The sequence below is a fragment of the Chaetodon trifascialis genome, chromosome 19 (genome assembly GCF_039877785.1).
Source record: "Chaetodon trifascialis isolate fChaTrf1 chromosome 19, fChaTrf1.hap1, whole genome shotgun sequence".
Taxonomy (NCBI): domain Eukaryota; kingdom Metazoa; phylum Chordata; class Actinopteri; order Chaetodontiformes; family Chaetodontidae; genus Chaetodon; species Chaetodon trifascialis.
In genome coordinates, this window is record NC_092074.1 from 11294717 (window position 1) to 11305188 (window position 10472).

Here is a 10472-nt window from a genome sequence, read left to right on the forward strand (position 1 = left end):
TTTAAATGAATAAATATCATAAAAGAAAATGAGCCTCTATAGATATGGATGAAAGTATAAGGTATTGAAATAAATCTAAGTAAAGATGACCTTAGTGAGAAGAAAGTTGTAATGAAAATGTGTTGAATGGTGTCAAATCAGATTAACATGTAATGTAAAACGAAAGCTTTATAACAAACAGCCGTATATACGAAAATAATTCGTAATAAGATATTAACTGGAGGCTAATTCAATCATTTCCATTTAAAGCCTTTTTAATAGAGGCGATATCAACACTACGTTCTTCCACAAGGGGGCGATATACATTTTCCGGGGCGGTAGTTTCTGCAGCTGCGGAGGAAGTGAAGCGGCATCGTAAACATGGCTGACAGTGGAGAGACAGGTGAGTCCGGGAGTGTGTAACAGCTGGACTTTATCACTTTTGTCAGCTATTTTAATGACTTTACGGTGGAGTACAGCGACAGAGTGGCTTGGTCTTATAATTCGTGTTTTGTGGTCTTTAGCTTTGCCTTGTAGCAAAGTTAATTTCCTTATGCTTGCGTTGCTAACGTTAGCATCTTGAGCAAGTAAACGGTGCCTGTCACTACCGAGTAGTGAAACGGCAGACATCGCGATGTTATTGCATCATATTTTCGAGTAGTCTTTTTAGGTTCACGGAACAAGCAAAATGTGTTTCTTAAGATGCCACAGTGCCGTGCAGATGATGGCAGCCGACCGGTTCTGTGATTGGGATCGTTAGCATGATGCAAGTTCAGTGACATGTAGCTAACAGCATCGCTAAAACCTGAGGAGTGATAAACTGGTTAAATAAAGGCTGTTTCTGTCATCACTTGCCCGTTATACATACAGTGTGTGAACACAATGAACACAAGTGTGCGACAAACTGATGAAATCATATCATCATCTTTTGGTCATTTTACAGAAGAAGGACCTGTCAGGAAAGATGACATTGAACGAGCAAAGGTTCGTATGTTATCGAGTCTTGTCACAGTCTCATATAAGGCTGCTCATTTAAGGCTTGTAGTGTCATGTTTTTCCTGACCTCCCCTTCTTGACCTAACAGAAAGAAGGCAAAGAGCTGACCAAAGAGGAGAAGCAACGACTGAGGAAAGAGAAGAAACAGCAGAAGAAGGGCAAAGACAAAAAAGATGACAAGGCTTCACAGGACAGCGAGAAAGAAAAGAAGCCTGTTGTGTCAGCTTCTCCAGCTCCCCAGCCCCCAACGCAACCCACTACACAGAAAGGTGTGTATTATATGGACAGCATGTTGGATGCATGGAAGTGAATCACATAAGTCACATTTGAAATCATTGCCTGCAGCTTACAGTTACTACACCCAATTTTTGTCAAGGAAAAGTGTCTAAATGTGATCCATGACTGCAGTTAGTTGAGTCTGATGTGTCTCCTCCAGCTCCTCCAGCAGTGCCTGCTCTGGTTCCTGTGCCTGCCTCAGAAAGTCCTGCCTCGGCAGACAAGCCGGCTAAGAGTAAAGCAGAGTTGAAAGCCGAGAGGCGAGCTCGGCAAGAGGCTGAGCGGGCCTCCAAGCAGGGCAAGAAAGGAGAGGTGGGCCAGCAGGCCGCAGTGGGCAAACCTAAAGCACCACCGAGTGAGCTGCAGCCAGGTACTATGGTATCAGCACAAGTCGTGACAATGTGAAATTATTCAATATGCATTCGAGGAGGTCACACTTTTCGTATGTTTTCAGTGGTGAAGAGGCTCCCAGAACATGTTCAGGTGGATAACCCGGAGGTTTTAAAGAAGCTGGCAAAGAAATTGGAAAGACAACAGGTTAGCCACTTTTTATGTACCATCTCTAAAAAACGTGAATGAAGAGAGTGTGCTTTTGTCTGATTCAGTCACAAATGCTGTGAACAGCCTATGTGTTGGTATTTTAGGTTAAATCTTGATCACAGTAAATATGAATTCATTGTAAACACCTTGAAATGAGAAGATAAAAGGTGCAGATTGACATTTAGGTTATGCTTTATCATTCGTCTTTGTCTAATGTTCTGGTATTTACAACAAGGACAGATCTCGAAATGTTGCCAATAGTCCTAAAATACAGAGTGTTATAAGGCAGCAGTGTATTCTGTCTGTCACTGCAACCTCACATAACCGCATGTGATTGTACCTAACGTTTTCTTTCAGACCCCAGATAACAATGCTGCTACAAAGGTCAAGGTCTGACTTCCTTAAATGTGTGCCATTTACATTAATTTGTCTAATTTTGGTCTGTCAGCTAACCTGTAATTGTTACTGTACCGCAACACTGCTCATTAATTGAGAAGTTAAGCGCGTAAACGTCCTGTTTGGTCCATTGAGACGGGAGGTGTGAAGGTGGGATGTGTTTGTCTGAGAAGTTGTTTATTGTTTGTTTTTGTTCTTTGTGTTCGTCGTCAACGCCGAGCTGCTTGCTCTGCGGGTTTATGCTTGCACTCCATACTGCTCTACTTGTGTTTGGAGACAATTTACAACACAATCATACTTGATGAAGTCATGAACATCAGCAAGTCTTTGTGAATTTTGTTGCAGTGAAGCCTTTCGTTAGTGATACAGGACTTTTGGCCCTGTGGTTTTCCTCACAGACGTAACTGTTTATTGAATCATGCCCAGGCTGTGCTGTGCTGTGTGTTTTCCTCATGATTTAACCTCTGAATTACTGTGCTTTGATGACAGTGGACTATAATCTGCTTTGTTTCAGATCCCACTCCGGTCAGACTATGGCTACAAAGTCAGCCTGTTTTCTCATCTCCACCAGTACAGTCGCAAAGCCCCTCTAACGCAGCAGCTGGGGTAAACTGACAAAATATAGTGGTATAGTGGGTCATTTGTGTTGTCTGAAAGTTTGATTTATGTGGTGCCAGTAATTTATCTCCTAAGATGACCTTAAACCTTACTGACTGCCTGTTTTTTGTCTGTTGCAGCATTCCCTCCACCGTGATTCATCCTGCTATTGTTCGACTGGGTCTCCAGTATTCACAGGGCATTGTGGCAGGATCCAATGCTCGCTCTGTTGCCCTGCTGCATGCCTTCAAACAGGTACAGAGTGCAGAGCATTTAGCCTGAGTGCTTTCCACTAACACCGCAACAGAAAAGCAAGGTTTTACTCCTCTGATTCTGTTTTGAATCCAGCACAGTGGAAGTGCAGTGGAACAGATATTGGACACAGCATGCATAGCTTTAAATGTTGTCACAGTGTTCGTGTTCTGTAGTGGCGCCTGGAGCCCTAACAGCACTGATGTAGCATCGCAAGGTGATATGTGATTCTGAAAGTAGTTTGATCAGTTAGCTTCATATGTACTATTAATAGAATTAATTAAATATCCCAGTGGCCGTATTTTGTGGCATTATTATTTGAGATAAAACAGGGCAGGTAGACTGCAGGTATTTTTTTTCCTATGATGGCAAAGGCAAGACCTGTCCTACTGCCCCAGACACTAATGGCGCATTTCCATTACACAGTTCCAGCTCTACTCGACTCGGTTCTACTCTACTCTACTCTACTTGGTTTGGTTGAGTTTCCATTACAATTGAGTACTTCATAGTACCTCCTCAACGTAGGCAGGGTCGTCATACCACGGCTGCGCGAAACTGCCATGACGTCAATTTATACGCAACACAAACAGAGCCGACAAACAATGGAGGACATCGAGGCGATGTTGTATTAGCTGCTCGGTTTGTGGCTTTTTGTCACACACAAAGTCGTCGACGGACCACGGTGATATTTTACGAGCAGCCATTTCCCTCGAGTGAGAATAAAGAATAAAGTCAGCGGTTGCTGTTGCCCGGCGTTACAACGGAGGGGGCGGGATTGTTTTTCCAGTGTTGGACGTCGCAGACCAGTGACGACACTCTTCGGCCAATCAGTGGCCGACAGGCTGTTGACGTCACACATATAGTATCGCTTCTACTCGCTTGGAACCTCGCCAGAGCAGGTACTAAAAATAGTATCGGGTACCAGGTACTATCCCTAATGGAAACACAAAACAACCGGGTAGAGTCGAGTCGAGCCGCGCTAATGGAAATGTGGCATAACAGGAGCTGACCAGGGGGCTCTGAAGTAGGAACAATTTACAACAGCCTAAAGAGGGGCCAGAGAAAGGGCTGGATTTTCAAAATAAATGGTAAAGGGGAGCTTTGTCAACACTGAAGACTTCCAAAATAAAAGTCTGTAACCTCTCTTTCTTTACACATATACTGCTTATAAGGCTTAGACCTCAGCTGATGGTTTCCATTATTCCAAATAAAATGCTTGAATGACATCTCAGCTCCCTCTCTGTACACTGAAGCTCATTTAAGTCTCTACACTATAATTCTCTTTGCAACACCCTTCATTGCCTAAACTATATTTTGCCAGCTTCATCCCTTTACTCTTATTACAACTCTTCATACTGCTTCAGCTGCTCCTTCTTTCAAAGTTAAGACAGCATTGCTGTCCAGCTGCCAGCTACATATACAATCCAGCCTCCAGCTTTTCAGGCATTGAGGTTTAGCTCCCGGCTGTCCGTCCAGTAATGCAGCTCAGTGTCAGCTTTTCAGCTTTGCTTTCTCTTGCGTGAAGTTGTCATCTTTTTTTATTTTATTGTGGACCAATTTAAAGTAAAAAACCTAAAATCCTTTTTTTCCTCTTCAGGTAATAAGGGACTATACTACACCTCCAAATGAGGAGCTATCTAGAGACTTGGTCAACAAGCTGAAACCTTATATCAGGTACAAAAAGTGTTCCAGCTTTCATTGTATATCATCACCAGTTCAGGCTCATCACTTCAAGTTTTAATACTAACTCTTACCCTAAATTGTCACTTCATACATTTAATAAAATGACTGTTAAATTCCACAGTTAAACACACAAAGTGACTCCTTTTGTCTTCTTTTTCTTGCAGTTTTTTGAATCAGTGTCGCCCTCTGTCAGCCAGCATGGGTAATGCAATTAAATACATCAAGAAAGAGATCTCCAATATTCCTAGTCAATGCAAAGAAGAAGAGGTTATTGTTGCACTTGTTTTTCTCACAATGTAGCCAGAGGTCATAAACTTAACGTGCTTAAAATACTTAATGTTACTGATTTTCAGCTTCCATCTTGTTGCCCCCTCGTGCATTCTCTCTTTCTCTGTTTAGGCGAAGAGCAAACTGCTGAACTGCATCGAGTGCTACATTAATGAGAAGATCGTCCTTGCTGCTAAAGCCATTGCCAAGTACTCCATAGAAAAGATCAGTGATGGAGATGTCATCCTAGTTTATGGATGGTAAGCCACGCAAAGCTGACAAGCAAGAAAAAAATCATTGAGCCGTTCCCCCGTTGCCAAGCATTGTTTAAAGTTATTGCTTAATATCATGCAAAATAAATGCAACCCTATCCCACTTATTTTCAAGCTGCTGTGACACTTTCTCTTCCCTTTTTCTTGTCTTGCCCCTTACGCGCCCACCTTCCTTCCACATTCTCTTCGAACATCGCCGCCTCCCATTTTTAGCTCGTCACTGGTCAACCACATCTTGTGCGAGGCCTTCGAGAAGAGCAGGAAGTTCCGCGTGATCGTGGTGGACAGCAGGCCTCGACTGGAGGGCCGGGAGGCCCTGAGGCGCCTGGTCCAGAGAGGCATCAGCTGCACCTACGTCCTCATCTCAGCCGTCTCCTACATCCTTCCAGAGGTAATTACAAAGCATTCACACATTAGGGCTTTAGTAGAAAGAGCAAGACATTCATATTTACCCAAGCAGCAGCCAATGGTTTCCGTTTCAAATGTCTTGTACTTGGACCTCATAGGTGTCGAAGGTGTTCCTTGGTGCTCATGCTCTGCTGGCCAATGGTTACGTCATGTCTCGCGTGGGGACATCACAGATAGCTCTGGTGGCCAAAGCCTTTAACGTGCCTGTGCTGGTGTGTTGTGAGACGTACAAGTTCTGCGACAGGGTGCAGACGGATTCCTTCGTGTCCAATGAACTAGGTATCTTGTTGGATTTGTTGAATTGTGACATAAATATGAGTGTCTGTTTGTTCGGTGTAACTTGATTGATTCTGCTTTTGCTCAATTTGACCTTTTTCTTTAAATTCCTTCCAAACACTCATTATTAAAGATGTCATTATCAGCCTAAATTCATCTTCACCTTTCCTTTCCAGATGACCCCGATGACCTCATTGTGACCCGCACAGGGAAGACCCAGCTGGAGCACTGGCAGGAAGTGCCCTCTCTCGGCCTGCTTAACCTGGTGTATGACGTGACGCCGCCTGATTTCGTGGACCTAGTCATCACAGATCTGGGAATGATCCCGTGCACCTCGGTCCCTGTGGTGCTGCGAGTGAAAAACGTGGACCAGTGAACGACCTCCTGCCCGAGCCCAGAGGCTGTTTCTCTGCATTTTGATGGGGGAGTCTGTGTGCTTGAATGCTTGCACACAACACAAAATATCGTGCTGTTAGCATGCAATAAATATATATCTGAAATGGAATACGCTTTTTAAACAGAGTCCATGTGTGTTTTTTACAGTGGGAATGGAAAATTACAGATTTGATGAGGGTAGGTCTGTCTTTTTTAATACTGGGTATGGGCTCGATGTTTTAATAGATTGGTGTTATGAACTGTTTCTTAACAACAGAACATTTAATTGCCAGTAGTCAGAGCAGAACAATTCCACTGTGGTTCACAATGCACTCCCATATTCAACCACAGCATGCAATTTTAAACTAGCCAGAAATGGTTCCCTAATTACAGTTCAAGCTGCAGGATCTCAGGAGGAATATTCTGGCCTGCATAAATTCTTCAGACTGTTTTTAATGAGCTGATCGATTGAACAGGAAAAAGAGGAGTGAGACATTAAACAGGTAGTAAAACTTTTTTTTTTTGACAAAGGAGCATTTGTTACATGGTTCTCACATGCTTCAAATTTCACATTGTCAGAAATGATAGTTTTTAACAGAAAGGGAAAACAAAACTTAGAATGAGCAACAGTTTATCCACACGTTCTCATTGTCCCCCACAGTATTCCTTTATTAATTCAGGCAACAGTTGATAATCAGTTTTAATATGCAACCTGTCAGGACTGCTTATGGCTGTATGTCAAATGCATGTATGTGTATAACTCAACCAAAGCAATGCATGTATTGTTTTCTAATACTTTATAATAACCCTGAAGAAACATGAGAACAACTTGCCCATCAACATCTAGACATTTACAAAATCACCACATATGACAGACGAACAAAGACACAAACTTCAGCAGATTCTGAAGTGCAGCTCGACAGTATGCACTGAACATTTTGAGCTTCATCTTGGACTCAAAACGTGCAAGATGAGGTAACAGCAGGTGACAACAAAACATACTGTAGTATTCATGTATTCTACTAGATGAATACTTCCATGTAGCAGTCAGTGTAACTTAACTCTATTAAAAGATCTTTAATAAAGATTTAATGAATCTTAAAGCAACAAGCTCAGTTAAACTTAAAGTTTGAAAGATTCACATGATTCATACAATGAACTCAGCAGCTTTTTGCTCTGAATAAACTACATGTTAAACATGCAAAGAACCAATAGCCAAACGCTACACATCTCTTCAAATATGCTTGAGGATATGTAAACAGACAGTCAGTGCATGTTCGACAGCAAACAGCAAACAAATCTTCAGAAATTTTCTGAAACACACTTTCTTCATTAATATCTTGTGTCAGTTGGCTTCTTTCAAAAATATAATTAAAGTGTCTACAGTGGGATTCTTGTGAGAAATTTAGAACAGGGAGCGACATGGGTTCAAATTCATTTTCTCACTAAAATCCCTGTTGTTGCATAAGAAAAAGAGTCAGTATCAATTAAAATGCAGCTACCTCACAGGTGTAAAAGAAAACAAAGCATAATGTTTAAAAGAAGCCTGGGGCAACCTCAGACTTTGTGTCAGCATTTTCCCTTTCCAGTCAGTTTCAGCTCAGCAGATCGCTGTCGATGAAGAGGTCTTCTGCAGTCCAGCCTCAGAGTGACTTTGCCTTACGTCTCTGTGTGACCCACAGCAGGAACGAGACCACAACTGTAGAGGCTCCAAGAGGCCCGAACACCTGCAGAGCTGGGAACTCTCCCTGTTGACAATGAAAATAAATGCATCACTTCAAATAATCAGAGGACTCACGTGCACTAGTATTAAACTTAGTAAAGAAGTACATAAATAAATAATGATCCAGATAAAGCCGCTGACCTCCCGAAGACACTTGTACCCATGATAGTTGTCAGCACAGCTGCATTCAAAGAAGCCGGGGCCATAGGGGGCGCAGAGGGAGTTCTCTGGGCAGTTGATGGCTGAGGATTGTCAATTATTATGAGAACAGATGTCATGCATTGCACCAGAAGGCTGCTGCAGTTTTGGATTTTATGCGTCACAGTGGAAGATTAGCAGAGGGGAACTTACACAGCTGTCCAGTCTGGTTGCACATGTCTTTCTGGCCCTCACAAAGACGACTTCCCTGTTTGACCTCCACCTTTTCCCAAGAAATGTTGCCTCCTGGACAAACTATGTCCTGTGGCAGAATCCTACAGAGACACAAAGACAGAGCTAGAAAGAAATAAAACTGACTTCATATTCACGAGCAGCTGTCACAGCTTAGGCTCAGTGTACTTACATGTAATTTAACTGAATAAATCCTTGAAACGCTGTGTCACTGATGTTGACGATGGGATTGAGTGAGAGGTCTCTGCGAAGCAAAAATATATAAAGTAAAAAACTTTTGGAAGGACAAAGATAAGTGGTTCCATACTGATATTATGAATGAGATGTGTATAGATTCCTTCCACTGAATGCTCTAATTATATACTTGTGTGGAGTTCATTTGCTCCCAGAGTTTTGGTCTCATTTGCTGCTAAAGATAGAACCTTTTCCAAAGCTGCTGCTGCCTCTGAATGTTAGCACTGATCTTATCAACCCTAAGATTATTCCGAGGCATCGCCCACACACGTTTCCCTGAATGCAACAGTCCAAAACAAGTTATCATATGAAAAAGACACATATAATCGTGCAGAGAAGTGATGAGCACACGTCTTCTTCTTTGACTTAAAAATAACTCACAGCCACTAAGACAGGATCGTGTGGTATTTTGTCTGTACTCTGTGTGTTTTGTAAATGGTATAAAACTGTATTTATTGTGCGTTACATACATCATTAAAGCTGTTGATGCTCCCTGGAGATTGTCCACGTGAGTTAGTGAACAGTTGGACAGATCCAACCTGACACAAACAAAAGACCATGTTGAAACATTAACAAAACAAACTTAACATTATGTAGATCTTTCTTTAAAAAGTTGCTGAGGCATGCACATTGTAATTGGTATTAAATAGGTCAAATGCTACATTATTAGCACTGTACTATATGAAGATAAAATTCTTGAAAAAATAAATACTGAAATAAATCATTACTAGAAATAAAAAAAAAACATACAGAAATATTTTTTTTCACACTTTATTTAATATTTACTTTCTTGCTCAGTATCTTTTTATGCTAATGTTCTGTACGGTATATGTTAACTTCAACTTTTACCACATCTTATTGTTCACAGGTCATTTATAAAGTGTAACGCCTATATTTCCGGTAGACCTTGAAGGTAACATTAAAGTCTCACCCGATGATGTGTTCAGGGTCGCTTGTGTTATCATTTCTCAAGCAGCAGCGTCCGTCTATCCGACCAGCGGATGAGGAGCAAAACTGACCCACTGCGGTGCCATTTCGGACTGCACCGCCGCAGAGCTCACATACCTGTGATTACAAATCATTACGAAGGAAAAAAGGGTTATAAACTACAATATTCCTACTCATCGTCGCGGGCACCAACAGCCGCTGTACGTCGATCAAAACAAGCTGCTTTTCAATGATATGTGGATGCGATGTGTCATTAACTGACTCGAGTAAGGCCTACACCTATTATATTGCCACGTCTAAGTCTTACCTGGAGCTCAGTCAGTTGATAACTTGCGTAAAAACATAAATGAAATATCAAAACAAGCACTACAGGTTTCAGCTGGCTGCACCCAGCTTTCATTTTCATCGACTGAGGTCATATGATCGTACTGTAGCGGACACGTGACAGGAAGCTGGACACAATTCAGATGTTTAATTTAATTCAGCACTGCAATTATACGTACATTGAATTTGTAGCTTTTAATGTAATATCAACTGCTTATGCAGTGAAAATAATAAACAACAGCACGTAAGTACATACAGTAAGCATTTGACTTTGACTTTATATGTCCAAGTAATTCATTTCGCAGCTCATAAAAAAAAAAAGCTTTGGGTTAATTTATTGTTTTAATTCAATGAATAAATTATTTATGTAAAACCTCCGAAGCATTAGAACATTTTTTCCTAATTCAAAACATATTTTATCCGCCGAAAACCGCCAATGAAAGTAGGCTGTAATATTATACATATATTATATATATGTATAATATAATATATCATATTTTCCTATTGAATTACATTTCTGAAATTGTTGACAAAAT

At 41.4% G+C, this 10472-nt stretch overlaps 2 protein-coding genes across 2 annotated transcripts; one reads left to right on the forward strand and one right to left on the reverse strand.

Annotated features, from left to right (window-relative positions):
- The first annotated feature begins 300 nt into the window (after positions 1 to 300).
- On the forward strand, positions 301 to 6457 carry eif2b4 (eukaryotic translation initiation factor 2B, subunit 4 delta). Its single transcript, XM_070988062.1, has 13 exons — positions 301 to 382; positions 923 to 963; positions 1064 to 1244; positions 1412 to 1621; positions 1706 to 1788; positions 2702 to 2793; positions 2925 to 3039; positions 4634 to 4710; positions 4884 to 4986; positions 5119 to 5246; positions 5472 to 5649; positions 5765 to 5945; positions 6119 to 6457. The coding sequence occupies exons 1-13, from the start codon at positions 361 to 363 to the stop codon at positions 6316 to 6318; spliced, it is 1611 nt and encodes a 536-aa protein (XP_070844163.1). The 5' UTR covers positions 301 to 360; the 3' UTR covers positions 6319 to 6457.
- Positions 6458 to 6817: 360 nt separating this feature from the next.
- On the reverse strand, positions 6818 to 10037 carry atraid (all-trans retinoic acid-induced differentiation factor). Its single transcript, XM_070987221.1, has 7 exons — positions 9920 to 10037; positions 9596 to 9729; positions 9135 to 9203; positions 8603 to 8674; positions 8392 to 8513; positions 8182 to 8282; positions 6818 to 8065 (listed from the first exon to the last, which is right to left on the reverse strand). The coding sequence occupies exons 1-7, from the start codon at positions 10016 to 10018 to the stop codon at positions 7961 to 7963; spliced, it is 702 nt and encodes a 233-aa protein (XP_070843322.1). The 5' UTR covers positions 10019 to 10037; the 3' UTR covers positions 6818 to 7960.
- Between the last annotated feature and the right edge of the window lie 435 nt (positions 10038 to 10472).

Coding starts and splice junctions, on each gene's coding strand:
- eif2b4 (XM_070988062.1), top strand. CDS start 361: ATGGCTGACAGTGGAGAGACAG. Junction 2,794..2,924: donor CCTCTAACGCAGCAGCTGGG/GTAAACTGACAA, acceptor TGTCTGTTGCAG/CATTCCCTCCACCGTGATTC. Junction 4,711..4,883: donor AAGCTGAAACCTTATATCAG/GTACAAAAAGTG, acceptor TTTTTCTTGCAG/TTTTTTGAATCAGTGTCGCC.
- atraid (XM_070987221.1), bottom strand. CDS start 10,018: ATGAAAATGAAAGCTGGGTGCAGCCAGCTGAAACCTGTAGTGCTTGTT. Junction 8,675..9,134: donor GCATCAACAGCTTTAATGAT/GTATGTAACGCA, acceptor TTTGCTTCGCAG/AGACCTCTCACTCAATCCCA. Junction 8,066..8,181: donor GGTACAAGTGTCTTCGGGAG/GTCAGCGGCTTT, acceptor CATTGTCAACAG/GGAGAGTTCCCAGCTCTGCA.